Here is a 27,970-nt window from a genome sequence, read left to right on the forward strand (position 1 = left end):
GCTAACCAGTTGCGATTAGTGAGCCTGTCGACGTAGACCCTTCCGACAGCTCAACCAGGTCAAACTCTTCGACACTCCGACAATTCTGTTTCGAGCTCTGAGAGAGACCCTGCCGACGACCCTCAAAACTCCCAGAAACCCCCTTTATCCCCAGCCCTGGTCCTGGGCTCTTCGACTTCCCTGCTCAGTTCCCTTATATGTATTGCATTCCGAATGCGTGTGATGACATTGAGGCTGGTCGATGCCCCAACGATGAGCACCTTTTGCTGGACTGTCGCTACACCCTGACTGGAGGTAATCGGTGTATCTAGTGCATGAAGAGAGGTAATAAATGCGAGAAGACTTAGGAGGTTCTGAGAAGTGAGTACCGATTGTTGAAGCGCCTGGCAGAAGATTCCTCCAACTGGTTGCTATGAACCAGCCCAAGTATATAGAGCTTAGTATAAGGGTAGGGCCTGTATGGGTTTATAGTAATGGCGATGGCTCGGGTCATCAAACACCCACAGAGCCTTATTGTGAGATAATCCCGAGGACACACGAGATGTAATCTTATTGCAATAACTCTCTTTCTTTTCAATATAGCATACACATTTCTATCGTCTTGTTTATGTGAACTATCTAAAACCAGACGCCTGCTTCAAGCAAAGCCAAGAGCCCCAAAAGCAAGTTTGAATCTAACAACATACAAGCCAACGGTTCACCTCGTGAACATTCTTTATACACTATTGTTCAATCCCGATTCTTTTTTTGAAGGATACATGTACCTACCTATAGACCAAAGACGGAGCTAGCCGTCTCTGATCTTCATTCAAACCATACGCCATTCGCTACTCTAGATCCATTACAGTTCTTTACAAAAGGCGGGAGAAATGACAAAACCAGACGATTACAACTCACAAGCTCACTGCTCCGTGGCCTCAATTCTGGTCCATAGCATCGGGGTCGTTGATAAACTCGTCAAATATATCCATCTCGTCACCTCCAATGTCGTGTTGCTGAGCACCCTGGAGAAGAGCCTGCATCTGCATTTGAGGCTGCCTAGAGGGGCCAGGGTCCTGCATGTACTGATTCTGCTGTTGTCTCTGCTGCCGTTGCTGTTCCTCTTGCTGCCACTGCTGCACTTGCTGTTGCTGCCGCTGTCGCCACTGCTGCTGCCACTCTTGCCGCGCCTGCCGCTCTTCCCGCGTGGGACCCAGTCGCCCAACTTGAGCATATGGTTCAGGATCGGCAGGCTGCTGGTGAACAGAGTTGAATCGCCAGACTTCGGCGTAAGGGTTAGGATCATCATCCGGCGCAAACTGATGCTGTATAGCTTCAGGCGGAGGGGGTTGAACATTTGGCACTGGCTGATGAAGGAAGGGCTCACCTGGCGGGGCATACGCGTTCCACGGAATCTGTCCCGCGCCCCGAACTGCCTGGGCCTGACGGTATGCCGCTAGACCTGCTTGAGCTCCCAAATCGGGATTCTGTACCATGGGATTGGGCGCGGCATTGTTGAACATGAAGTTGTTGTTGGGCTGCTGCATGACTGGCATCTGCGGTGCCCCCTGAGCTTTCGCGTCGAAGCCGCCGGGCGGGTTGACGGCGGCAGGTCGGTTGTACTGGTTGTTGAGGCCCACGAACACCGGTGCGGCCGCTGCGGGTTCCTCCTTGATCATGGGCATTGGAGATAGGGCCGGATAGCCAGGGGCGACGGGGCGGTTGTTAGATGATTGCCCGAGAAGATTGTTTCCCTGTACAGACTGAGGCTGAACCGGTGGCTGGAAGACGTCGAGGAGTAGCGGCTCGTCAGCGACTCCTTGCTGCCATGCTTGCACCCTCTGAACGTCCAGTGCAACGGGGTGACCAGTGCCATCGTCGACCGCACGCCGGGATGCACCCCTTCCAGCATCGCCTTCCGCGTCATCCCCTTCGTCCTCGCGTTCACGCTTGACCCGAGGGGCTTCGTCACCGGGAACACGAGGGGTTGTGAAGAAGTCCCGGGACCACGCGGCCAGAACATCTTCCGACTCCAGGTCATTCCTGACGAGACGATTGTTGATCGTGGCAACCAGCTCTCTCAGATCCGGGCGATCAGAGGGGTTGTGGGCCATGCATCTCTGTACCAGGTCTTTGAGCTCGGGATCAACGTCGTTGAATTGTGCACTCTGCAGGGCGCCTCCGTAGGTGGTGATGTCTCGTCCCCAGGCGTCTCTGTAAGGGACACGAATGGCGGCCTGCTGGAATGAGCAGAGAGTAATGGCGCACCAGATCTGTTCAAGCTCGTTAATCTCAGATAACACGGTAAAATGGAGGTCAGAGTGGTCAACTTACAATGATGCCCACCTGGAAGATATTTGTATGCATCCCGTAGTTGCCAGCAACTGGCGGCTTTGTTCCATCGTCAGCCACGAAGTGGTTGATGCCGTCGTCGTCGATGATGTCATTCACTTGCTCCCACTCGCTGGTAAATTGTTCCTAGACAGTGTATATTAGTAAAAGCGATTGTAACTCATGCAACGTGACGGGTGACTTACGGGTGCGTAGTAAACGGGCTTTCCTCTGCAACGACAGTGCAAGAAAAACTCCTTACTGTTGGTAGAAGAAGAAAAGTTAGCTACGTCAAGCTCATAGCAGTCCTTTAAGGATTAACTTACTTGAAGTGTCCGGGGTCATTCTCGTACTCGCTGAAGAACTCGGTCAATCCGAAGTCGGCAATCTGTAAACTGTTAGTACGACCTTCTTGAAATTGAGTGAAAGGTTATACATGCCTTGAAAGTCGGGAAGTTGCCGTGAAACATGGATCTGTTCGCCAAAAGAACTGCGCAAGTTAGTAACTTGTTCCTTAAAGTCAGAGTTCTCAATAGACTTACCATTTCTGGGGTCAAGATCGAAGTGCACGGTTTCCTGGAGTTCGACTTTTGGGTCATCAGGGAATACCTCGTCAATTGGCTTTTGGTACTCCCAATCTGGGTGCGAAGCTTCGTAATGTTCCCTCAGAGGGAAACCCATACCAACTAGACCGAGGGCGACTATCAAGACAGAATCAGTAACCTTTTCCAAAGGTTATCAGGCAGGATATTTCATAGACTCACGATTTTGGAAGAGCATCCAGATGGCTCTCTGAGGCCAACGCTTTGCGAGACGGCTAGACTTGCTGATCCACAAGCCTAGGTCACCGAGATTGGCGTTCTCGATAATGACAAAGTTGCGAATGGGTTGCTTTGCAAAGTCCTTGAGGGTCCAGTTCTTGTCTTGGATCTCTGGGTCGGGTAACTTGGCCCCGGCTGGGGGAGGGGGGTGGCTATTCTGGTACGCAGTCAGGTCAGCAGCCCTTTTTGCTTGGATTTCTCGAGTGATGTCCGATATCTGCAGGATATGTTGTGCTCCTACGAATTTCTATAACACGTTAGAAAGATACTCAAAAGACTGCATGATCCAGAGCGGGGGAGTACTCACCCAGAGAGCTCTCTCCTCTCGTTTCAGCGCCGACTTGCTGTGGTGACGAGACTTTTCAATCTTGATCACGCAGTCAGTATTGAAGCCCGTTCTGGGGTCTTTGTGTACGATGTGAGCTGCGAATCCGTAGCCCCCTGCTCCCAAAATACGTTTCAGACGGATGTTGTAACCTTTGGGATGCTTTTGACCCCCGTACTTGGCTTGGGCCTCATCCAGATGGGTCGAGTCGAAGTAACGGGGAGCGTACCTCACACTGGGTCCATGGATCCTTGGGTCGGAGGGTCGGGTCGGGAAACCGTAACGATAAGGACGGACGTTGCCGTTCATGTCGTACTGCAGATATTGCTCACCCCTCTCGCCACCCATTCTCGCTGTGATCCTGTTCACCAACTTTATTCTCCTTTGCCTCTCTAGCCACGCTTGAGTCAGAGCCTGCTGCGCGGCCAGGTCAAGGCCGTTATTGTTCATGGCTGCCTGGACCTGGTGATTAGGATTCTGTGACATGCTGATGATACTTGATTGGATATAATTTCGCGATGGTACCTGCCCGTTTGCTTGAATGTTGTGAAATTGGAAGTATGAGTGATGATGCTGATGTGTTTGATGAATATGTCTCTATTTTTCTTTTCTAATTCGAATGCCAGTGGCAGTCAATTGTATATGTATGTGTCTTCCTGCGAAGATTCCTTCATCATTCGTTCAATAGAGGACTGGTACGCAGGCTAGAAACAAAGTAATTCCAGTGGTTGTCTTCGAGAACAATGTGTACCGCATACTTGCGATGGCTTTGAGAGTGCGCCATTCGTCGTAGCAGTCAATGCCTTAACATGTCCTGCCACTTGAAATGAAAGTAATTGAAAGCTCTTGGTTAATTGTGTCTTCGCTGGCGTAAAAGCGTTTCAGTAGCAGAACAAACGAGACCGCTTTGTCAGTCTTCTGAAGTCAGCGAACAATTTGAACGCAGGAACTCGATCGAGGCCACGAGACAAAGGCCACTATAAAGGTCCTTGTTTATTCTCGTCACAATATCGACAAAGATTGAGGGGAAACACAGCTGAAGTTGAGAACAAGTAATTGTGAGGCTTACAGTCCGGTCACTTCGGGTGCAAATGCAGTTTTGTCAACAAGGAAGCAGCGGGATGAGGCTCAGATTCATCTCATGGTGGGATCCACCCGGATGAAGTGAGGTGCAGAGAGGGTCTCAGGTCCGGAATGACCCCACGCGCCCACCCACGTGGATACGAGGCGCTCCGGCAAATGGGCCGAGGGTGCACTGAATGAGGTGACGGGATGTGCGACATTCCGCGTGAAGATTCGGATCGAGGCTGGTGCGAAGTAGGTAGGTAGTGAAGTAGTGTTATCTGACTCCAGCCACCGTGCAACCCAGAGATCTGGCATCTGAGTGGCGTCCAAGAAGATGTGTGATTGGTGTGGTTAGCATTGGAGTGGAAGACGGCTTGTACAAGGCGCTGTGTAGTATTCAGTAGCGTTCATTAATCGGAACTCGGGAGCATAGAGACGTTTTCTTTGCCGGGCCCTGCGGGTGAAGGTCTGCTGGTGAAGTTCTGCGGATGGAAGTCCAGCAAGCCGTTGACGATGGAAGAAGAGAAGCCAATTAGCCGTGCCGAACAGCATTCAGGCTAAATGCAAAATAAAACGGGTCTCGGCGAAATCGATTCTCCACAATAGCACCTCGTGTGGGTCCTTGGGGTAAACAGCGATGCTCGTTGAGAAGGTCCAGGCCAGGAACATGCGGATACTTACGCTTGTGATGGAAAGAGAAAACGGGAACCAAGGAGAAGAATAAGCAGCTCCTTTGGTTCAGAATACAGGCACACCTGAGGGGACAGTGACACTTGCGGAAAATCTGTCATAATATGGTATTCCTGAACTAATATGAGTGACAGGGAGGCACAGCGTCAGCTGGCCGCGGTTTCTTAGTAGGTAGTTTTAAAGGGAACCAGTGGCAGGGCTGGAAAGCCGCCCTGGACCAACCCAAAGGAAGGGCTGCCAAAATGACAATTCCCATGCATCTTGGCTTCCATCCCGCGAAACTTTGCAAACTGGGACCCTGACCTTGACAGCTAGCAGCGGGAAGCTTGAACTCCAATTTACCCCAATGGAAGTCTCCTGGGTCGACCGTAGCTCAAGTCCTCACAGGCTGATCTAAACGCACAAATGGGCGCGTGTCATTCTGTAGCAGCGAGCCAGCAACCACCCACCCCCCATCTCCACATGAAGCCCGGCCGGCGTATCCACGCGCGCCTCTCCGTCTGAGGTGCCTCTTCCTGCCCGTAACATTACCCGGCCACTACACTTATGGATATTTCGCATCGTCCAATGTCGACGTGTCACGGGCTCGGAACGACCAGCTAGCTTTCTATCCTCCGGCGGGGACCCCCTGGCTGGTTTGGTTGGTTTTGGGGAAGGCGATCTGTGTGTCACTGTTTATCCTATCGGTCCCTTTTCACCCCGCCAGCCTCATGAGCCCTAGATATCGCCGCAAATATGTATGGTGACGGCACCATGGGGTGTCTGAAAGCATGCAGCCGGCCAGGGATAGGTGGAGGTTATCGACGCGGGCAATGGGAAAGCCAGGAAGTTGTAACTGGTCTACTTACCCTAGGACTCAGCAAGCTTGCCCGAATACTCTACATTGCCTGGCAACCGCGTATCAGAGCATCTGACGTTCGTTGGTACCATGGTTATAAATACGTACATCGTCCCTCTTCCCAACCCTGAGTACTGTCTGAGTTTTCCTTCTCTCCCTCTCCTCTTCTCTCTCTCAAGTTTTGCCACGCTTCGTTGATCTTTGATCCCCTCGAACCTACTTCCCAGAACAACGACAGCTACCATTCATCATGGCCGTCCCCAACATCAAGCTGAACAGCGGCTTTGACATGCCCCAAGTGGGCTTCGGTCTGTGGAAGGTTGACAACGACATTGCCGCCGACACCGTCTACGAGGCCATCAAGGCCGGATACCGTCTGTTTGACGGCGCCTGCGGTAAGTGAACAGCCCACGAGCACGAGCATACACTGTCAATGGTGTGGTGAAGGCGAGAGCAAGAGGGAGAATTCTGCTGCGCAACCAAACCAGATTCAGTGACAGGCGGCAACTGCGTGGCAACCAGGAAGCAATTGGACAGGTTTCTCTTGCTAAAAAACGCGGTGCGCGCTGCCATTGATGCTGGTGTTGGTGGTCTGCTGCGTTTCTCCCCCCTCCATAATTTCTTCCTGAGAAGCCAACTACCCCTCCTCAACCCCACCATGGATGATCGGTGCGAATTTCTGCAGAACACCGATGGGGATTTTCCCCATGCGCTACAATTTCACCCGGAAAGCTCTCCGCAGCCACCCCTGCACTTCACCCGGGATTCGCACCCCTCCCCCCCGACCTGCCCTGTCACTCTTCATTCCCCTCACTATCCTCACCAATGCCATCCACTTACACTCGGGGCTATGCTCCCACATTCCCCGAATCCATCACACATGGACAACTCAAATCATACACACTTTGATTCGCCATGACGTTCAAATGTGCTATGGGGATAACATGTAACTAACGTTGGCAATTGTACAGATTACGGCAATGAAGTTGAGTGTGGCCAGGGTGTTGCCCGCGCTATCAAGGAGGGTCTCGTCAAGCGTGAGGAGCTCTTCATCGTCTCCAAGCTCTGGAACACCTTCCACGATGGCGAGCGCGTAGAGCCCATCGTCAAGAAGCAGCTCGCCGACTGGGGCGTCGACTACTTCGACCTCTACCTCATTCACTTCCCCGTCGCCCTCGAGTACGTCGACCCCTCCGTCAGATACCCTCCCGGCTGGCACTACGATGGCAAGTCCGAGATCCGCCCCTCCAAGGCCTCCATCCAGGAGACCTGGACTGCCATGGAGAGCCTCGTTGAGAACAAGCTCTCCAAGAGCATTGGTGTCTCCAACTTCCAGGGCCAGCTCCTCTACGACCTCCTCCGCTACGCCAAGATCCCTCCTGCTACCCTGCAGATCGAGCACCACCCCTACCTGGTCCAGCCTGACCTGATCAAGCTGGCTGCCAATGAGGGTATCGCCGTCACCGCCTACTCTTCCTTCGGCCCTGCCTCCTTCAAGGAGTTCAACATGGAGCACGCTACCGACTTTGTCCCTCTCTTCGAGGAGCCCACCGTCACGGCCATTGCCAAGAAGCACAACAAGGAGCCTTCCCAGGTCCTTCTCCGCTGGGCTACCCAGCGTGGTCTTGCTGTCATCCCCAAGACCAGCCGCAAGCACGTCCTTGCCCAGAACCTGTCTGTCACCGACTTCGACCTCGAGCAGTCTGAGATCGACAAGATCAGCTCCCTTGACAGGAAGACTCGCTTCAACCAGCCCGCAAACGTGAGTTTACCCTCATCTATTGACCGTCTCGTTATGATTGTCAGCTAACAAAACATTACAGTACTTCCCTACTGAGAAGCTTTGGATCTTTGGTTAAATGGATTGAGTTTCACATTCCATGCATCTTGCTTGATTTATCGCACTTCATAACTACCCATACCACTCCCCAGAGAGCGGCCTTTTGGTAGTTTGCAACTGGCGGTGTGCGTGGGAGATCTGTCCAACACGTGTCAAACCACGTACGACGTACGTCGATTGTATCTCGATACCCTCTCTCCCGGCAAGACGATGATCTGCCGCTAAAATACAACGAAAGCCATGACCAAGCCAGGATGAAAATCCCGCTCGCCCGTGACATGCAGCGTTTACACGCCCAAAGTCAGAGAAAGCCGCCCGCCCATTGAAGATTGCGTCACACCTGTCAACATGCACTCATGCTCGCCAAACAGCGTAGCTGAGTGTGTGTGGATGTGCGTGTGTGCCGAGAAATATCTCGTGTGGTGAAGAAGGGCCCTTATATGTCCCATTGATGTCTGCCCTCGCACCCAGATCTTCTAATCAAACGCCTTTGTAACGCCACGCCAGCCTCGTAAGTCTCATGCTAGAACGCTGTGCCTGAAAATCATGATGTTTTGACAAAGGCTGGACGATTTGTCAGCAAGTAATTTTTCACAGTAATGGGGGTTTTGACTAATGTACTCACTTGCGTCGATCTGGGATAGTTGGGGCAACGCTAGACGGACTTTGTTGCGATACACCGCAGGCCCTCTAAGCTGTAGCGGGTTGCCCTCAAAGTAGACCGTCGTGAGGCGTTCCTTGTCCTTGAGCTCTTTCTCGACCTCGTTGAAATCGCCAATCTGGTTGTAGCTGGCCCAGAGCTCCTCGAGGTTCTTGAGAGGCGCAAGGCCCTTCACGCTTGCAACAGCATTGTTGGAGATGTCGAGCACGCGCAGCTTCTCGTTCTTTTCGATACCGGCGAGGGAGGTGAGAGCGTTGTGGGAGATGTAGAGCTCCTCAAGGCCGGGCACCTCGGCCAAGGGCGCCAGGTCGCGAATGCGGTTGGACTGGATGCTGAGGAGGCGGAGGTTGGAGAGGCCGCCGAGCCCCGTGAGTTCGGTGATCTTGTTCTTGGCGACCCAGAGCTCCTCGAGCTTCTTCAGGGAGTCGAGGTTCTGAAGGACGCGGATGCGGTTGGAGCCAAGCTCGAGCGAGGTGAGGTCATCGAGCCCTTCGAGGTTCTCGATTGTTGAGATCTTGTTTGCGACGAGGAAGAGCTCCTTGAGCTTGGTCAGGTGGTTTACGCGCTTGATGTGCTTGATCTTGTTGAAGCTGAGGTCGAGGGAGGTGAGATTGACGAGGTCGTCGAGGCCGCGGATGTGAGAGATGAGGTTGTCGTAGAAGTCGAGGTCCTCGAGGGTGGGCGCGAGGGCGGCGAGGCCGTCGATGGACTGGATCGAGTTCTGGCGGAGGCAGAGGCGGACTACCTTTTGGAAGCGTTCGAGACGGAGGGCGGGGATGGAAGAGACGCGGGCGTGGGAGACGATGAGTTCGTCTGTTTCTGGGTCTTCGCCGTCGAGGAGATCTGTAGGCGGGGTGGGTGTGTTAGTTTTCCATGCACCACGTCTCGCCTCGCACTTGTAGCCCAGCGCAGGACGAGTGCGACAGGTCAGAAAGACTTGCCTTCGTCAGCGGGTAGTTCTTCGCCCGGAAGGACGTTCTCGTCGTCGGATTCCGGGTCGGAGAGGACCTCTGGGTTGGCGAGGACGGCGGTGCGCTGGACTCTGAGCTTGCCGTCCCATCCTTTGCTGTTCCTGAGGCCTGGGCTGGTCTGGCCGTCTGTCCGCGGAGAGGCGTTGGCGTCTTCTTCCGGGAGCTCGATGCGCGGGGAGTGCCTCGGCGACGAGGGTTCTGTCGGGGTGGTGGGATCTACAGGGCCGGGCATGGTGGGCGGGATTCGATATGGGATCGGGGCTGTCGCGGTGGTTGCTGTAACAAGATAAGGTTTCTTGGCTCGGTCGTGGCTCCGAGTGATGTTGGAGATTCCAAAAGTGGCGGGGTGAGAATGAGCAAACGAGGAAGAAAAGGCGGATGTTGAAGTCGGCGGTGAATTCTCGGCGGGGCGGGGTGGGAAGATCTGATCAAGAAAGTGGGATGGTTTGGAGGACCTGTAGGAAGGAAATGGGCACCAGGACGGAAATAGAGGGGTTGTTTACTGATGGACCGATAGGTAATCAAGATCCAGTGTTGCACATGCCAAGGTATAAGGTAGTATGGTATGGGGAGGAAGGTATGTGCGATTTCGCGGCGTAAATCAAGGCAATGTCTAATTTCGAGGGCGGCGGATTCTTTATTTATTAGTTACGCCCGCTTGCTCTCACACTCACACTCACACTCACACCGCACATGTGGATGAGGTGCCTTCCCCGACTGCCTGGTGCCCGTATTGGTACCGGTTCTGGGCGGGGGAGGGGAACAGCACAGCACATGCCCTGCCCCTGGAGGTTTGGGAACACCTGCAATGAGGTAAGCTCTCTGAAGTTGAGAAGTGACGAGATGGCTGGGCCTGTCGTCTACCTTACTTTGCAAGTACACTACGTAAGGTACCTCACGGTTCATCCCCTCTCCTGCCTTTTCCATCCGTCCTGCTGCTGGATACCTGACCTTCTTTCACGAGCGTAGGATTGGCGGGCTGGTTCCAGCAATCCATCGAGGGCCGTTTGGCGCTAGAGTATGACGTCCCAATGTTGCTAGAAAGTACCTGAGCCGAGTAGCAGTGAAGGCGGGGGCACTGGGTCTGCCACTGTAGGTAATGTACCCCGTACCGAGCTGAATGGACCGAGAGGGTGAGAATCACGCCGTGGAATGAGGAAATGATGATGCTCTTGAAGCGAACGGATAGTGAAGCAGCAGATAGAGCAGCTTAATGACTGTCTTACCAGAAAGCCATTGTTGTAGGCTGTTTGGCTGTCAAGCTGAGATTTGTCTGGCCTGCCCGTGTCACAGAGCATCGGCCTTGTCTCAGACCCAGCACATGTCTCTACCACATCTTCCATTTCCATCTGCACACCAGATTGTGTCAATGGCGGAAACCCGCCCATTGTCCATTCCTCTTCAAGTGCCCATGTTACAATACACTTAGGGACAAGAATCACCGTTGCAATTGATGGACGAATGCAGACCACGACCATTGGGCTGGAATCCTTGGACCCCGTCCTGCAATCGTGGTGCTTATTTAACAAGTCCGCCTTCGTTTGCCGCCAACGCCGAATTCGAACGTTGCCTCCGAAGCTCTCTGGACGGAATAGGACCGCCTGCATGCCGGCCATATTGAACCCAGTCGCGTTCGAACACGACTACATGCGCACCTTGTCATGACCCGTCACTCTATACAGTAGTCCGCGATACATACCTACTACCAACCAAAGTTCTCCATCTTCGATTTTTGCGCAAGCAGCAGCAGCAGCCGCCAGGAACCGCCCCTCTTTTTCAGGGTACCTAACGCTTCTGATTGAGGTAATCCGCATCTCAGGGTCTTGTTCCGTAACCTTCAACCCAACACCTCATCATCCACCCGCGCCCGATACGCGCCTCCATGTCTCGCGAGCAACCGTGATGCATGCTACCCGCGCATCATCGATTGGGCAGCTTCTACATCGTCCTCGCCGTCTGCAAGCACTTCCCGTCACGCCACCATGGCGAGCCACGTCTCAGCGGCAGTCGATGCCGAAACTGCTTGTGACGCCGCATATCGGCCTCACTCACAAGCGGCACTTCAGAGCTGAGGCGCTCTATCTACCACCGCTCGTCTTCACCGGCCTTCTGCTCACTCTGTGGACGCAAAAGTGTCTCGCAATGATCATCTTCCAGAACAAGATCATTTACATGCCAGGCCTGCCACCCAATGCACGCAGGGAGCGCATCCAAGACTACGCGAAGCAGTGCTGGGGCGTACAGTGGGAGGAGAAGAGGATCCGCGCCGCCGATGGGACGGATCTAGCCCTCTGCGTGGCCTCGGCGACATCGACTGGTAGGAGCAAGACCACGTCGCTCGACGATACTCTATCGGTGCCGTCCATCTACATCCTCTACTTTCAGGGTCCGCCTCGTCCCCGTTCCCATACCCTGGCTGGCGCATAGCTTTTCCCCTTGCGCCTCTCCAAACGATCAAAGGCTCATGCATTGGGGAAAAATAGGAAACGCCTCGTCCATTCCCCCACGGTTGCCCGACCTATCGTGGGTCCTACAGTCATTGCAGCAGAGCAAACGGCCTGCGCGATACACATTTGTGTGTTTAAGCTACCGTGGGTACTGGACGTCGAGGGGTCGTCCCTCCGAGAAGGGCATCAACCTGGATGCGCGGGCGGCTCTGCACTGGATTGGGCGGGTGCACAGCGAGCACGCCGTCAATGGGCACCAGCCCACGCCGGAGGTAATACTCTGGGGTCAGAGCATCGGCGCTGGGGTCGCCACGAACCTCGCCGCGTGGGAGGCGTTCCCGCCCACGTTGCGGCTACGGTCGCTCATCCTCGAGACACCTTTCACGTCCGTCAAGGACATGCTAGCGACGCTGTATCCCCAGAAATGGGTGCCGTACCGTCATCTATGGCCGTTTCTCCGAAATCACCTGGACAGCTGGACGAACCTAGCCACGATCGCCGGGAACTGGTCCGGGTCGAGGATCTGTGAGAGGCCTCGCATTACGATAGTGGAAGCTGGCAGAGACGAGCTAGTGCCGGCCGAGCACGGCGCGAAGCTGGTCCGGCGCTGCGAGGAGGTCGGGCTCGAGGTAGAGAAGAAGACGGTGCAGGGCGCCTTCCACAACGATGCCGTCATCAGGCTAGAGGGACGCAGAGCCGTCGTCGACTGCATTGAGCAGGTTGCTGCTAAAATCTGATGGACACTTGCAATGACATCAAGTGAGGTCTGTCAACGGATAGCTAAGCAGTGGGTTCGCACGAAGCTGTCACGGTGACACTTCGAGCTGTAAATGTTGGTCATCCTGAAATGGGCAAACTTGATTGGCGAATTGAATGAGTACATGGCACTGACGAGGGAGCCCTCGGCGTTCGAGTTCGGTTTGGATGTCGGACTGGGAAGCTAGGAACCGCTCCCCGAGCCCCGGCAAACCGGTGCAAGGTTTATTAGAGAGACGAGCGATGGTCAGGGGTTAAATTGCCTTGTTTCTCTCTACAGGAAACCGAGCCTGGTCCATGGTACCATGACTTGCAGTCCAACACCATTTACGCCATCCCGGAAGCCTCTCTCTGAGCATCGGGCTTTCGAGATAGAACAGGACAATTCGTGAGATGTCTATGGGCTCAATTCGTCTCCAAATTGATGTTTCGTATCATCAGAGGATTCCTTTGACCCCTCAACTATTCCTGGAACTTGACTGAGAGTATTCGCCCCTTGTGCAACGGCAATGAAGCCAGATGGAGTGTCTGCCCCTAACATTTCTTATTCTGGCCAAGTGATGGGTACAGAAGCTTGGACGCGGCCATGCCGCCTCAACGTGGATCATCTCAGGCTGTTTCCCACTGTTCCAGGCACCTAGGCAGCTTTCGTGTGAATTGTGAACCGTCGGCGCACCACAGATGTGTGCTCGGCAGCCCGCAAACTCCCGGGCAGAGGTACTCTTTGGGCCATTGAGTCACCGCGGAGTGACCTGCCGACGGGAGCGAGGGAATCATCCAGCCCCCCTGACTTGAGCACAGTGGCACCGAACCAAATGCACCAAAGCCAACGCAAGCTTGCACACACTCTCTCCTTTTTTTTTGGGACTCGGCTGCTTGTTAAGTTGTTCCCCCTGCGGATGGCTTGGACATGGCGCGGTTTTAGAACCGGGTTCGGCCTGGTACCCAGTGCCTGCCAGTGTTCGCCGGCTTTCCCAACAGTGCCACCAGAGGCAGCCAAGCAAAACCCCGGCGCACCACCCACTTTCCTATCAGCGAAGTACCCTGCTGGCGTGCACGTGATATCGCATCCGATGCGTGTGTCCCTCAGACCCACCGACGCGTTCCCCTTGATCCCCCAGACGCGTCCAATGAGGACGTTCTCACCACTTTTTTTTTTAATCAGTCCGCCCCCCTCTCACCCAGGCACAGAGTCTCGGTGCCATCCTTTTCAAAAGCAGCCGGTGCAAGGCAATCACTGCAACGTACTTCAGGTAGGGGAGGGATCTCGGGGGACCGTGCCAGGGAATCAGGCTGTATATATTAGAATCCCATCGCCCATCCCCCATGAGTTTCTCTCGAGTTCTCTCTCTCTTCTGTATTCACGCATCTCGGAAACGGCGCCTTAGGTAGGTCAAACACAATTTCCCATGAGAATCAATCTTTCCGTCCATCCCATAGTCATCGATAATCAATTATTCCATCCATCACCTACTTTTTCCATCACTTGAAATTTCCCTCCGACGACGTTCCTTAGGCACCCGAGGTGTGATATCTTCTGTCCGAATTCCGTTTTCTTTTACTCCGCAAACCGATCCCATTCATTCCAGGAATCGTCAGCCACAATGTTCAGCAGACGCTACGAACCATCACAGAGTGTGAACAAGAGTTTCTCAAAGAGCCACAAGGCATCTAAATCTAGCTCATCATTCAGCAAATCCAGCGGCGTTTCGAAACATCGCCATGAATCCCGCCACAGCCGAAGACCAACAACCGCCACTACGACCACGAGCACTGCTACCGAGGATACTTCCATGAGCAAGTGAGTCTTCAACACATTTACTCTGCATTCTCCATCGAAACCCATGCATGTCGCTTCAAGAGAAACGTGAATCAGACACTAACAGAACCCTCCTCAAAAATAGCAACCTCACCTCCGCAATCGTAACTCTCGTCGTCGGCACAGAACAGCGCCTCTTCGCCGCCCACGAAGACGTCCTTTGCGCATCGCCCTTTTTCCAAAACGCCCTCCGCGCCAACCTTTACGGCAGCCCCGCCGACGTCGTCGGCTCCCCGGCCTCCGTAGCCTCCTCCTCGGCCGCCCCGACCAAGCGCATCGCCCTCCCCGACGAGGAGCCCGAGATCTTCTCGTCCGTGCTGGAGTACCTCTACAAGGGCGACTACTACCCGCGCTTGGTGCACAACAAGCGCCGTAACTCGTGGGAGATTGAGGCCCTCAGCAGCAACGGAGAAAACGGCCGCGGCGGCGTCGAGTCGACCGTATACCACCACGGTGTCGACGGCGATTTGCTCAAGGACACTGTGATTTACTGCGCTGCGGAGAAGTACGGTCTCGAGGAGCTCAAGAGGGTTTCGCTGAGGAAGCAGGGTCTTCGTAAGTTCTCTTCTCAGTAATGTTCTACCCCCATTATTATGCAACACTCTGCTAACAGATGGCCTTTTAGAATCCGGCATCCAGTGCAGCACCATCCTGGCGTCGGCCCGATACGCCTATGCCAACACGCCTGATAGTGACTCGAAGCTGCGGGCGCACTACCTCGCCCTCATCATCCGCAGCCGAAGCACCTTCAAGCGGAGCGGCACGATGCAGCTGGAGATGTATAACGGCGGCACCCCGCTCTTCTTTGACCTCTTTGTCGCGCTCTGCAACCACGTCGACGACATCTCGACCGTGTAAGTAGGCCCTCGCAAGTGAAGTGACAAATCACGAATCCGTTGCTGATCGATGTTTAGGAACTCTCCTCGCACACCTCGTGGCGGCCGTTTCTAAGGGCCACAACTTCACCCTTTTCCCATTTCCTACACCTCGAACCTTCTCATCTCAGCCAAGGACGAATGAATACCCGGCTCATCATAACTAATGACTTTACGTTCTCACGCAATCTTGCCTTCCATTTTTTTCTCATCTACTTCTCACTTTCTTTCACCACTGATTATCGCTGAAACGGGCGAATTTTAGCCTGCTGGACTCGCAAAACCCGCAAAATACCATAAACATCAGGGCGTTTGAAAATCCATTCCACTGAATCGGGATGGTTATGGCGTTTGGGGACAACATTTTGTATTATTTCTGCAAATTCGCCTGGCATCTCTTGCTTGCCTTCTTGACTTAACTTCTCACGAGAAACCCTTGTACATTTGTTTTCTTACTTTTGGCGAGACGATAACTCCATGAGAGTGGGAAAATCTCGAGAGGCGGTTTCTTTTCAGGCAGGAAAACTTGTCTCTTGTTCGTCTTCCGTGTAGAGGCGATTGAGAAATACGAGACCCGGATGCTCTGGGTGTAGCAGAGCGAAAAGAACGAGATGAGAGACGAAAGAAATCTGGACAGATTGCGTCTTCTGCAAAAGAGATCGAAATCATTACCTGTAAAATTATCATTCTTGACACTCGCTTTCTAGTTTGAAAAATCTACAGGAGTTGATGCTGTGACTGTGAGTCTTTTCCTAACAGAAATGAAGATATCCCGTCGTTGCGATATTCACAAAATCCAACGAGTGATTTGATGGCCCTCTTCTGATATCTCCAGCTTCCTCCTCTCTGTGATCTGAAACATAGCCAACACAACCTACCGAAGTTTCTGACCATGAGCAAAAGTCCTATGTGAATACTCGTGAATGCCCAAGGCACCCGAATTCACAGACCCCGATCCAGGCAAAACTATCCCTGCCTATCTCAACTACATCCATCGCCCCCCGGTAGAGCGTTCCGGTTCCTGGTCCGCCCGCCGCGGCGACCAGGCTCGCCTAGCGTAGCGGCCGTGTTTTCGGATACTCTGCCCCTCTTCGAGCTGTGAGTCATATTGGTAGTGTCACCGAGGCTGACTCTTAGCAACACTATCACCGATTCACGTACGACACAACAGCCCAACCCAACCCCACCCCTCTCCGACTCCGAGAACACAACACACATACTTTCAGACCCCGGCGTTTTCTCTTTGCTTCTCCTGAATACCTTATCACGCTACTGATGCAAGCACTTAAACTAAAGTCAACCACCAGAGACCCTCTCTTCACTTACTTGGGTAGGCTGCTCGTACTGATGGGTGTGTTTGTGAGACGTTAGTCATTGTTCCGCCTCTACTGCCCCATGTCGTGCTTGAGTCGCCATATGAGGGGACTTTTTTCCAAAGGGAGGACTGGAGGTGGAGATGGATGTGCCAGTGGTGTGCGTGGAGTTGCATTCCGGAATGCGGTACGGGAGATGCTGCATTTTGTGAGTTGTTTTCTACATGTCGAGTGATGTTCTCTGACTGCTGTTGCGTGGCCGCATGCAAATGGTGTGATTTCAATTTTGCGAATACTTCTATCCGCCATGCGTGATAGAATACTGGTGAATTACAAGCCCGACGTGTGTCACACGTACATAAGGCAAGTATGAGACAAATAGATAGCCGGTGAAATTGGAAAACCTTTGCATATGCATTACACAGTGAATGTTGTTTCCCAAGTGAGAAAGATGGAATTTCCTCTATTTCATTAGTTAAAGGCCAGTCTCATAGTACCTTACTTAGATATCATCTTTAAACGGTCACGAGGCCAAGCGTGCTTGCCTGAGGTGGGAAGCCGCAAGTCCATCCCTATCGCACCTGCCTACCTTACCTTCCCAGTCCCAAACCTTCATCTGATAACTTCTCGTTCCCATCCATCCGGGTCTAGAGTGGAATACGCACAGGAAAGAAGCCCATATAGACCCCCTCAACTCCATTCTCGTCACCAGCACAGCAGGCGCCCCCCTAGGTCGGGGGGTCAGGTCAAACTGTGGCGTGGGTGGTGGAATGGTTTAATGGTCACCAGCTTCTTCACGCCAACCAGCCTACTCGACGACAGGCTCAGCGCATACGAGTTACCCGAGTTCGAATCCCGGAATGAGTACCATAAAAATTTCCCAGCACGAGCACCGAGAGATTTAGCCCCCAGTTCAGCACCCGGGGAACTCTTTTGTTATTTTGGATCTTTTGATATGCACATGTAATTGGGCATTGCAATAATAGAAGCAATCTGCTGAGTATCAATGTATTGACTTGCATCTACTGATTAATCCCAACAAACGGCGTCGAAATAGACTTTGCTTTTTTAATTGCCCGGTATCACTAAGATACTCATGCATCCATCTTCCTCGCACCAATGCATGCTGCTAGGTCTCCTTACACCTTATACGAGGCCGTTAAGGCCAGCGACGCCGTGTCGCCGATGCCGATTGGGTCAGATATCTTCTCGCTGCTTTTATGCGCACGATAGTGTGGTACCAAGACTGTATTATCTCAAGTCATCTTTGGGCCGGTCTAAAGTCTCATGAGGTCGGAGTCCCCACCCCACCATCCCCGTCTAAACCCCTGTTCCGGGGAACGCCCCGTTCTTGGAGAGGACGACGATGCCGCGCTCGCGGGCGATGTAGCCCTTCATGAGATTCTGCAGATAATTGAACGATTAGTCATGTACTTGTGAATGAGGGGTTACGGTGGAATTTTGCCAGAGTAGCGAGCTTTTGTGGCAGTCACCACGACACCGGATTCCCTTGAGCACGCAAGGTCGGTCCCGTGATGATGTTGCCTACAAGGCAGCCCCAGACGCACGACAAAACAAAAGCCGCCACGTACCTTGTAAATCATGTTTGCCAACAGGCACTCAACCTCGTCCGGGTCAACAGTCTCCTGGCTACCAAGGCTGATAGCAGCTGTGAACTCGGCGACTGGAACTCTGGTCCGACGAACGGGAGCAGTACCGGCTTCCTTCGCCTCTTCGAAGCCACCGGCGACGAAGACTTTGCGTAATAGGTTGCGCAGGGCAATGTCGCGACCGCGCTCCAACGTAAGGTAGATTCTGCGGCGGACGAACTCCTCTTCGCCTTCTTGTAGAGCTAGGTCAAAGTTGCGCAAGTCGCCTTTGCGGATGCACTGCGACAGTGGGAGAAAGAGTTTTTGCAGCCGCGGGTAGGGCTCAAGGAGTTTGCTGCTGGGCAGGGTATGTGTGGTGAGAAGATGGCATGGGATTAGGTAGGTGAGGATTCTCCTGTGATGGTTGTTAGTGGTTGGGGATGATGATTTGGAGTGTGTCGAGAGTACTTACTCTTGGTTGCTCTTCGCATCCTTGTGACACAGGGACCATGCCTCTGTGAGGTGCTTTTCGGCCTGGATTTCGTTAGATCCGTAATTGAGAACTGGATTTCTCTCGGCAATCGTACCTCAACATAGTTCTCCTCCAAGAAGAAAAGCACGCCCTCGTAATACTTGAATGTCACCCGCTGTGACTTAGGGAATGCTTCCAGGGGCGGCATGTCTCCACGGTTCGTGGACAACGCCTTCAGGATTGTCCGACTCAGACTGGCCGAGTTGAGTTTGAAGTAGGTCTTGAAGAGCAAGTTGATGATGTAGTAGATAGCCCACTTTCTCGATTCTTCGAGAGGTGCTCTGTACACAGTTAGGACTAGCCAAGAGCATTTGGGTTTGTCGACATACCTATCGCTCAAACACAGGGTGAAGATACGCTTGAGCTGCTGCTCGCAGTCGCGCAGCTGCTTTTGCTTCTCCAGATCCGGGTCGTAGTCGTCAGCAAGCTCCATTGCATCAGCAGTGGCATCGGTGGTGCTCCGCTCCTCGTCTGAGCTGATGGCGAAGAGTCGCAAATGCTTGCCAGCAAGGTAAAGGCACGGAATTGTCCAGGCCTCGAAGCCATAATTAGTGTAGCCTCGGATGAGAGCGGTGGTGAATTCCTTCCAAGACTCATATACCTTGGTCCATGATGAAGACTGTTGTTGGTGTTAGTGGTGAAACTGAAGAGAGGGAATGGAAGGCGTATTGCGCTAGAGCTCACCCTACCTCCAGCAGCGGAGTCGCCCTCTACTTTGAGGATCTCGCCAATGGCTTTCCAGTACGCTGTGTAGACTTCTACCCAGCCCGTAGTCTCCTCATGGTCGAGCTTGAATTTCTTAGATCCCGAGCCCCGACCGAGGAGCATGTACTTGATGTCGCTCTTGGCTTCTTGGACGTTAGTGCTCAGATAGATGGACCGTAGCTTGTCCGGCTTGTTGACTGGACTGAATGGCTGAAGTGTCTGCGCAAGAGAGTACCCAGACCGAGTCTTGTAGGCATTGCGAAACTCCTCAAACAGAGGCTCCATTCTGTCTATTTGAGCCCTTGTCGATGTTGAAGGGTGGGTGAGTGAGTTAAGTGGTGGAAGAGCCGAAGGGCTGAAAAGCGAAGGCTCTAAAGACTGTTGCTGGAAATTGACGCAAATCCGGCCAGAAAAGGCCTGCTAAAATGGATTCAGAAGGCAATCTGCCTGCCAGAGTTCTGATGAAAGCGATCCCCGTCTAACATCAGCCAGCAAATGTAGTTGCCTTTGTAACGCTGTTGCTCAACGGTGGACGGTCTGCGCTGTGATTGGTTGGAACCTAGTGACTCTGGGATTCACCAAAGACAGCTCCTCCCTCTGACCTTTCTGGTGGACACCGACTTTTTTGCGCCCGACATTCAAGGCAGAAATGCATTGACAGACCTTCTCGAAAAACTGGGCGATTTGAGGTGGATCCCCACCAGCCGCAACAGGGTGGGGTCCGGTCGCTTAGGAAAGTGTGGCGCTGACACATAGGGTTCTCGCCCTTTTTTGCATTTACCCAACTTTTTTGTTTTCCCATTCGGCTTCAGACCCAGCAGCAACCACCACGATATCGGATAATCGACGACCATCGGCCAGCTCTTCAAAGTAAGTCACCAATTACTCAAGTTCGCGGGGGATCTTCAGTTTCTAACAAATTATTCAAGATGGGTAAGCACAATTCCTCTCTCCTCGCTTGGATCTGGATCTTGGATGCGAATGCTTGCTGCGAATTTTTCGAACCCCGACCGCGACGAACAAACTTTTTCAAGGCTACTTGAGACATCACGAAGATGTCGCAGTATGGCACGACAGCAATAGCACGCCTGCTTCATGGATTACCAACACCGACTGCCATCAACTCGCATATCAAGCGAGACTACAGCATACTACCAAACGACGAATGGGTCGGGGCTTGGCTTGGGAGGAACAGGAAAGAGGGGAATGAGCGCAAGACCTGGCATGACCTCACGACACAACGCGATTTTGCCCACCCGTCCGAACCCGACCGACCGGAAAATTCGCAGCAGCTCGAAATGACACAGCTATTCGCACCCTTGAATCCAGAGATTGTGTGGCCCCAGGACGACGCATAACTGATTACTTTGCTATAGGTCGTCTTTCGGAATACGAGGTCATTGGGCGCCACTTGCCCACCGAGTCCAACCCGACTCCCGCGTTGTACCGCATGACCATCTTCGCTCCCAATGTCACGGTTGCGAAGTCCCGTTACTGGTACTTCTTGCGTGGCCTGAAGAAGGTCAAGAAGGCCACCGGTGAGATCGTCAGCGTCAAGGAGGTACGTCACCGAAAACTCGATTTTCCCAGAGCACTACAGGCAGAGACTAACTCTGTACGCTACAGATCCAGGAGAAGCACCCCCTCAAGGTCAAGAACTTCGGTGTCTGGCTCCGCTACGACTCCCGCTCCGGCACCCACAACATGTACAAGGAGTACCGCGAGATGTCCCGCACCGACGCCGTCGAGGCTCTCTACTCCGACATGGCCGCCCGCCACCGTGCCCGCTTCAGGTCCATCCACGTATGTGCCCTCACGTCGAATACCTCGCCCGGAAAGCCGAAACCCCTACTAACAAGTTCTCCAACAGATCCTCAAGGTCGTCGAGCTCGAGAAGGGCGACGATGTCAAGCGCCCTTACATCAAGCAGCTCATCACCAAGGGCCTCAGCTTCCCCCTCCCCCACCGCGTCTCCAAGCTCAACAACCAGAAGATCTTCAGCGCGAAGCGTCCCACCACCTTCGCATAAAGTGTTGGCTGTTGTGCGGCGTTGTTTCTCTGGTTTTCGACAAATGGAGGGGCGGGCTACTACTACTTGGCAGGTGTTCACTAGGTCTATGGAACTATCACGTGCATTTGCTCTCTGAAGGCGGGGGCCACCAAAAGAAATGAAATCAATTCAAAACATCATCTTTTCGCGAGCATGGCCAAAAAAGCAGCAGGGGAGGAAGGGGAATCCTTACTCAAACCGCCCTTTTGATAGATGGACGAATGATACCTGAGTACGAAGCTGTGAATTACGACTTCTTGATGAGACGATGCGGTTTACCTTAGATCTGCTCGGCCAGAAGAGGGATGTCAAGACGTCCGGCTTCGTCTACGTAGACAAATGCCAACTCACCCTGCGTCGGTTGTCAAAGTTTTTCTCGTTGCCAGTGATGTGATGCCTGCATGTCTTCAATTGTACGCAATGTAGAGTGCTCTCGCTTGGCATCTGCCTTTTCCTCTCCCAGCTGCTCCCAAATGTGAGAGCACATGCCACCCACCTGGGCATGACGTAACCTCTGTAATTTCGTGGTGATTAGTTGTTCACGTTCTGGTGTCCAGTGACATATCACTCTCATGATATGAAGGCCCGGCAACAAGCCCCGTTCACTTGCATCATATGCTTACTTCGAAGTCGACATACCTTACCTTAAAACTCTGCCCACTTGACTGGAACAGCAGTCATCAAGCTGTCGGGAATTGTTCACTCATTTAATCAAGCTCTATTACAATGAATTTCATTTGAGAGTCTAGATTTCTCTTCCATTCTCCAGTATTGATGGGCGTGATTCGTCATCCCTATCGTACAGCATCACCATTTCATTTCTTCCTTTCCTTTTTCCATGTTATACACCACACCTACGCGACAGTTCATTTAGGTATCCCATGCGCCTCCTCTCCCTCTTGTGGTTTCCTTAGTCACTCAAATTGAAATCACCCGTCATCCCCAGGCGACCTCTCCATATTCGCATCAACGACAAACTCGTCCCACGAACTCGGGTCCCACCCAAAGTCTCCAGCATCCATCTGGATCCCGAAATGCGCAATCAGGTCCTGCGGGTTACTAAAGAGCGGCGTGCCCCCAAACATGGCCATGTCCTCAGGCGTCAGCCCGAACGGCGGGTTCATGGGTGCAGACGTTGAAGGAGGCAGAGATGACGCGGGCATCCCGGCCGCCGCCGTCATCGACGGATCGACCGCCATCGGCGTGGGACCACCCAGACCAACTGTGTTTGTCGTCGCGAAAGGCATACTCGTGGGAGGCAGCGTAGAGCCGCCTCCGTGCCAAGAAACAGCGGCAGAGGCGTTGGCGGTGTTACCGCCGATACGGTCTGTTCTGAAAGCCGGGTGTAAAGTCCCCATACTCACACCGTGGCCTCCCACCGCCGGCGCCGCAGTAGGAGATGGCTCTTGAACACCCGTGACATCCACGTCTCCATCGCCATCATCGTCACCATCCTCATCGTCATCATCTTCCTCCTCCTCTTCCTCATTCTGCGGCACCTCCACCGTCCTCCTCGCAGCCCCCTGCTGCTCCGTCGCCGCCCCCGCCGCAGCACTCACAGGCGCCCCCCTCCCACCATCACCCAACTTCAACGCCCCCATCATAGCCTCCGCCCTCGCAGCCCTCGCCCTCCTCAAAAGCTTCTTCAGCGGCCTCCAGAGCGTGCCCCGCCTGGTATCCGCGATCCGCTCCCTCATCCCGTGAAAGTTCCGATCCACCACCCGCCACGCCCGCTCCACCAGCTCCCCGCGCGTCTGCACGCACAGCTCCGCCAGCGCGACGGCGAGCGGGTGCCACTGCACGTAACTGTCGATCCACCACCCGAACCGCTCGCGGTACGTCGCCGAGCTGTACTCGACCAGCTCGATCGTGTTCACCGCCGTGCGGAGCATCGTCTCGCGCGCGACGCGGGGCTTCGCCGTCGCCGTGGAGGCGCGGGGGGTAAAGGGGTACTGCGCCGATAGCCACATTTTGAGGATGATGATGCGTACCGTCACGGCAGCGTGATTGGCGGGTAGGTGTCGGGTATCCTGGTCTTCGTCGTCGCCGCCGCCACCGCCGCTAGAGCCATCGCCGTCCGACGCAGGTGTTTTGGCCGGCGCGGTGCCAAAGAGCGCTTCAAGACGCTGCGCGTGCGCCATGATCTCATCCTCCGACGTCGTCGGCTCCGGCGTGCCGTCGTTGTCGAGCGCGAGCTGCGGGTGCCGCGGCCGCAGGTTGCCAAAGATGCCCGACGACATGCTCGTGCACAGGCAAAACGTCATCTCGGTCGGGCCCGTCCTGTCCTCGAGCGGATCCGTCGTTCCGGGGCCGAAGTCGTCGTCATCGAGGTTGAAGGGCAGGCGGGTGTTGTAGGACTGCCGCGGGATGGCGGCGTCGGTACCGCGGTCCTCGGCGGCGCGGATGTCGAGGACGACAATCATCCACCACAGCCGGCGGCGCATCTCGGCCTCGAAGGGCGGGAGCGGGGGGTTGACGCCGTCGCGGTGAAGGTGGAGGGCCTGGGCGAGGCGGACGACCAGGGGGATGAGGGCCCAGGACGCGCGGCTGGCGTTGTGTGAGCGGAGGAAGCACTGTGAGATGGTTAGATCTTGAACCAGATTTGATATGAACGTGACTGGAGAGACTTACCACATAGTACGTCAGCGCTTGAAGGGTACGAATCTCAGTGCTGTTGAGATAGTCTGCCTTGTGCAGCGCCCTCTCAACGCCCTCCCGGTACCTCTGCGCGAGAACGCTTCTCTCCTCTCCCAAGTTCCTCAGACAAGCCTCGTTTGTCAAGCTCGTAACGGCGCCGTAGTACATGGAAAAGAACAAGGCCTCCGTTGCATCGTCAATGTGCTTATTCACAGCGTTCGCGAACCCTTCCAGCTCGACAGAGACCGTCGGCCGGTGAATGACCTTGAAAGCCGGATCGACGTTGGAGAAGAAGATGCCGCACATGTACATGATGTGATCCCGCGGCGGGTGCCTCAGCGGCTCATCGCCGCCAGTGACGAAGCTCGAAATGAGCCCGGACAGCGCGGGCGGCGTCTGACCCTTATTGGCTGTGGATGACTCGGGGCTCGTCGTACTATGCTGATGCTGCTGGTGGCCCTGCTGCCCCTGACCTCCTGCTTCCTCATCATCGGACCCTTCGCTGTCGGATGGCTGATCCAAGGCCTGTCTCATGCCCTCGACCTCCTGGCACAGATTCTCCCAGAACTCGGCGCTCATGTAGTTGGTCGGCGGGGCGGGCTGAGAGTCCCACCCCGCTCCGGGCGGCGACGGCTCCGCGTCATTCATACCCGAGACGGAGTCGCCACCAACACCCCTTCGGCCCGCCACCGCCGCCGATATAGAATGCGGCGTCGCTGAGACGGCAGCCGCGAGCAAGGCCGTAGGGGGTACCGCTCCTCCCGCCGAGCCGGTCGGGGTCCCGGTACCGCCGCCCCTGACGACTCCATCCACGTTACCAGAGTCGACCTTGCTGACGATGCTCTCCAGACGGGTGATGCGATTCAGCAGCTCATTCTGCCTCCCCTGGCGCGGCTTGCGGTTCCGCTTCCGGGAGGGGAAGACGCAGTCGAGGTCGGAGCGCTCGCACTGCTTGCACCGGGGCTGTAGCTTATCGCATTTGATCTTGCGATGGCGGCAGTTTGCGCAGCTGAGCTGTTGTTTACTGGTGCCGCTGTTGCCAGGAGCGGCGGTGTTCTGGTCGGATTGTTGTCGGGCTGCGGTGGCCGATGATGCCGGCGGTGTCATTGTCTAGTGACTTTTTGTATGGGTGTAAGGTAGTGTGAGTGAATATGAGTGAAGGGTGTGTGAGCGACCCTGACGTGAGTGAAGCTCAAGTGAAGCTCAGGGTGTGTGAGCGACCCTGACGTGAGTGAAGCCCAAGTGAAGCTCAGGGTGTGTGAGTGAGGTGTGTGGATGGTCTTTGCTGACGTTGACGATTTTGAGGGTTTCCCCGCTAGGCCTCTCGCGCTTGCATTCCTTGTAAGTTAAGAGCGAACGGGCGATCGACGTCCTTGTAACTCCTAAGCCCGGGCTGACGTTCGTCCGCCGTCTACGGAGTAGATATTTAGGCTTTCATACAGATTAAAAAGGCGGGGGGAAGGTGTAGAGAAGAGGTAATGATGAATAAGAATAACTATTTCGCGAATCGGTTTCCAGGATTCTGGGGGGTTTCGCTTGATAATGTTGTTCTGTGCTGTGGGCAAAACAGGATGAGCTGTGGGTGAGACGAGATAGGTAGAAGCGCGGGGGGAATATACCTATGAGGATCTGGGCTGTAGCCTGTGTGGTTCCCCACTGCACTGTTCCCCCCCCCCCCCCCCAGGCCCCCGATCTGCGTTCAGATGCAAAATTTCCCAGGGGTTGCCCGAAACCACCTTACCACCCCGCTGCAGTAGGCGTAAGAAAAAACCTTAAAAAAACAAGGCTAATAGCTGCCGACCACTGGAACGGGCAGATTTACGTAGAAATGACTGATATGTCAGCACGTCTGTACTCGTAGGATCACACGTACATCAGTAGTCGTGATTTGCTTAGTCTCGCTAGAGATGAAGGTCTGGCTACCTTGGTAAAGATTTAGTTTCTCACCCGGTATGTTGCTGCGATTAGGAGAGAATTTGACAGACCACCTGGATATCGTGGACCGTGGTTACAGTTTGGGTTTCTTGCCTGCCCGATGGAAGTGCCAAGTCTGTCCAGGAGACGAACAAAGACCTGGACCGTCAACATCGGCGCGGCGCGGCGCTCGGAAGACCGCCGAGTGCGAGCCTGAAAAAATTGCGGAACTATCCGTCCCCCGGCCAGGCCTCGTCGTATTTATTCGTACTTTCGATCGGAGGTATTCGTAAGCCAAATCGACGATGCTGAAAGAGTGATAGCGCGCTTGCGTACTATACTCCGGGGGACCCTCACTCTCAGCATAACAGTCATTGAACTTGGGGCCCCTTGAGATGACTCAAACCCAGAAATCCTTCCTGAAAATGTTACAGACGAAAAAAATAAAACAAAATAAAATCATGCAAAGAGATAATAAGACACACACAAACTTGGCTTTTTGCTAAGCCCATAACAAGAATTGAAGAGACATTCAACGAAAGGAAACAAGGAAACAACAAGAAAATATGCCCGAAATGGATAATGAACACCTAGACTTCATCACGGTGAACACCACCCTCCCAACCCTCCCCCTCCCCCCTCTCGCAACGCGCAAGCCCGTCCTCACCGAGCGTCTCATCCTCAAGCCCGTAAGCCAAGACGACCTGTCCGCCCTGCACGCCATGCGCTCGCAGCCCGAGGTCATGAGGTGGGCCGTCGCCGGCCGCCCCGACGCCGACCTCGACGAGACGCAGGCCTGGCTGGACCACAACCTCCCGCCCAACGACGCGCACAACTACAACTTCACCATCTGCCTCCGCTCGACGGGCGAGTTCGTCGGCCTCGGCGGCGTCAAGCGCATCGGCCCCAGCAGCCCCGGCCTGCCCGGCGGCGAGCTGGGCTGGCCCGAGATCGGATACCTCTTCTGCAAAGAGGCCTGGGGCAAAGGATACGCCACCGAGTTCCTGCGGGGCTTCGTCGGCGCGTGGTGGTCCCTGCCCCGCTCCGCTGCGCCTGCGCTCCGGGTTGAGAAGAGCGTCGTCGGGGAGGAGACCCGGCTGTCCCAGGAGCAGCCCGGGTCCGAGTCCGAGTCCGAGGTGAACGGGGTAGCCGTGGTGGCCGTGGGGGAGATTCTCACCGCCGTGACGGAGCTGGACAACTTGCCCAGCCAGAAAGTCTTGGACAAGACAGGCTTCCGAAAGCTCAAGGTCTGGACGGAACGCGATGAAAAGACGCAGCAGACGACGACGCTTGTCGGCTATGGCATCGAGGCGCCGAAATAGGAAAACCCCCAACCACAATGCGATAATTGGAACGGCAGCACTGAAGATGGAAGAGGAAAATGTGGGAAAGGAAGGAAATTCACCACTGACCATGCGTCGTTCGATTAAACCGCCCACCCATCCCTGGGCTCTTTGCGGCGTTCAGCTCCAGATGGGTGCGTTGCCGCAAAACCTTGTTGGTCTACCTTATTTAAGTTGGCCAAGAGATTTTTTTGGGAGGCTCGGCACCACCTCAACATGGGGCATACCCGGGTTTTCTAGCTCTCGAATGGAATTGAGAGCGCCGTAATGATGGGGCCAGCCAGTACGGCGCGGAGGTCGCAACGAGGACGGCATCGGACACGAGACTCGGGGTGGAGAACACAGCTTCGGACAATTTGTGTCGTCCGTGATTCCTCCGATCTCATCGGGGCTAGCACCGCCGATGTTTCCCGGACTCCTTCTCCGGTATATAGTAGAACAGATGACGCCAAAAAGTTAAAGGCATCCC

The 27,970-nt window shown here is 54.4% G+C and overlaps 9 protein-coding genes across 9 annotated transcripts; 5 read left to right on the plus strand and 4 right to left on the minus strand.

Annotated features, from left to right (window-relative positions):
- Window positions 1-860: 860 nt before the first annotated feature.
- On the minus strand, window positions 861-3,942 carry HER10_EVM0006154 (uncharacterized protein; the record flags this gene model as incomplete). Its single annotated transcript, XM_035475747.1, has 8 exons — window positions 861-2,252; window positions 2,314-2,457; window positions 2,517-2,571; window positions 2,637-2,698; window positions 2,751-2,800; window positions 2,853-3,011; window positions 3,075-3,378; window positions 3,439-3,942. 8 exons carry the CDS (start codon window positions 3,940-3,942, stop codon window positions 918-920), a joined length of 2,613 nt encoding a protein of 870 aa, XP_035337264.1. The 3' UTR covers window positions 861-917.
- Window positions 3,943-6,299: 2,357 nt separating this feature from the next.
- On the plus strand, window positions 6,300-7,908 carry HER10_EVM0010604 (NAD(P)H-dependent D-xylose reductase xyl1; the record flags this gene model as incomplete). The annotated part of the gene is made up of 3 exons (XM_035480058.1): window positions 6,300-6,444; window positions 7,021-7,811; window positions 7,873-7,908. The coding sequence occupies 3 exons, from the start codon at window positions 6,300-6,302 to the stop codon at window positions 7,906-7,908; spliced, it is 972 nt and encodes a 323-aa protein (XP_035337637.1).
- Window positions 7,909-8,433: 525 nt separating this feature from the next.
- On the minus strand, window positions 8,434-9,753 carry HER10_EVM0006906 (protein phosphatase 1 regulatory subunit SDS22; the record flags this gene model as incomplete). The annotated part of the gene is made up of 3 exons (XM_035476479.1): window positions 8,434-8,453; window positions 8,515-9,393; window positions 9,492-9,753. 3 exons carry the CDS (start codon window positions 9,751-9,753, stop codon window positions 8,434-8,436), a joined length of 1,161 nt encoding a protein of 386 aa, XP_035337318.1.
- Window positions 9,754-10,675: 922 nt separating this feature from the next.
- HER10_EVM0008852 (uncharacterized protein) lies at window positions 10,676-12,978 on the plus strand. The gene is made up of 2 exons (XM_035478360.1): window positions 10,676-11,907; window positions 12,005-12,978. Exons 1-2 carry the CDS (start codon window positions 11,424-11,426, stop codon window positions 12,703-12,705), a joined length of 1,185 nt encoding a protein of 394 aa, XP_035337483.1. The 5' UTR covers window positions 10,676-11,423; the 3' UTR covers window positions 12,706-12,978.
- A 1,161-nt stretch (window positions 12,979-14,139) lies between these two features.
- Window positions 14,140-15,996, plus strand: HER10_EVM0009007 (uncharacterized protein). The gene is made up of 4 exons (XM_035478510.1): window positions 14,140-14,525; window positions 14,629-15,098; window positions 15,169-15,397; window positions 15,458-15,996. Exons 1-4 carry the CDS (start codon window positions 14,329-14,331, stop codon window positions 15,492-15,494), a joined length of 933 nt encoding a protein of 310 aa, XP_035337503.1. The 5' UTR covers window positions 14,140-14,328; the 3' UTR covers window positions 15,495-15,996.
- A 2,055-nt stretch (window positions 15,997-18,051) lies between these two features.
- On the minus strand, window positions 18,052-20,168 carry HER10_EVM0011967 (PCI domain-containing protein; the record flags this gene model as incomplete). Its single annotated transcript, XM_035481374.1, has 6 exons — window positions 19,537-20,168; window positions 19,182-19,471; window positions 18,908-19,133; window positions 18,793-18,854; window positions 18,324-18,735; window positions 18,052-18,135 (listed from the first exon to the last, which is right to left on the minus strand). The coding sequence occupies exons 1-6, from the start codon at window positions 19,840-19,842 to the stop codon at window positions 18,052-18,054; spliced, it is 1,380 nt and encodes a 459-aa protein (XP_035337753.1). The 5' UTR covers window positions 19,843-20,168.
- A 202-nt stretch (window positions 20,169-20,370) lies between these two features.
- HER10_EVM0009664 (ribosomal L18ae protein family) lies at window positions 20,371-21,964 on the plus strand. Its single transcript, XM_035479144.1, has 4 exons — window positions 20,371-20,490; window positions 20,934-21,118; window positions 21,184-21,360; window positions 21,428-21,964. The coding sequence occupies exons 1-4, from the start codon at window positions 20,487-20,489 to the stop codon at window positions 21,584-21,586; spliced, it is 525 nt and encodes a 174-aa protein (XP_035337557.1). The 5' UTR covers window positions 20,371-20,486; the 3' UTR covers window positions 21,587-21,964.
- Window positions 21,965-22,325: 361 nt separating this feature from the next.
- On the minus strand, window positions 22,326-25,881 carry HER10_EVM0012977 (fungal specific transcription factor domain-containing protein). The gene is made up of 2 exons (XM_035482351.1): window positions 24,239-25,881; window positions 22,326-24,180 (listed from the first exon to the last, which is right to left on the minus strand). The coding sequence occupies exons 1-2, from the start codon at window positions 25,349-25,351 to the stop codon at window positions 22,537-22,539; spliced, it is 2,757 nt and encodes a 918-aa protein (XP_035337836.1). The 5' UTR covers window positions 25,352-25,881; the 3' UTR covers window positions 22,326-22,536.
- Window positions 25,882-26,480: 599 nt separating this feature from the next.
- HER10_EVM0001202 (acetyltransferase) lies at window positions 26,481-27,950 on the plus strand. The gene has a single exon (XM_035470957.1). The coding sequence runs from the start codon at window positions 26,725-26,727 to the stop codon at window positions 27,478-27,480; it is 756 nt and encodes a 251-aa protein (XP_035336872.1). The 5' UTR covers window positions 26,481-26,724; the 3' UTR covers window positions 27,481-27,950.
- Window positions 27,951-27,970: the final 20 nt, after the last annotated feature.

The sequence above is a fragment of the Colletotrichum scovillei genome (genome assembly GCF_011075155.1).
Source record: "Colletotrichum scovillei strain TJNH1 chromosome Unknown Contig00002, whole genome shotgun sequence".
NCBI lineage: Eukaryota > Fungi > Ascomycota > Sordariomycetes > Glomerellales > Glomerellaceae > Colletotrichum > Colletotrichum scovillei.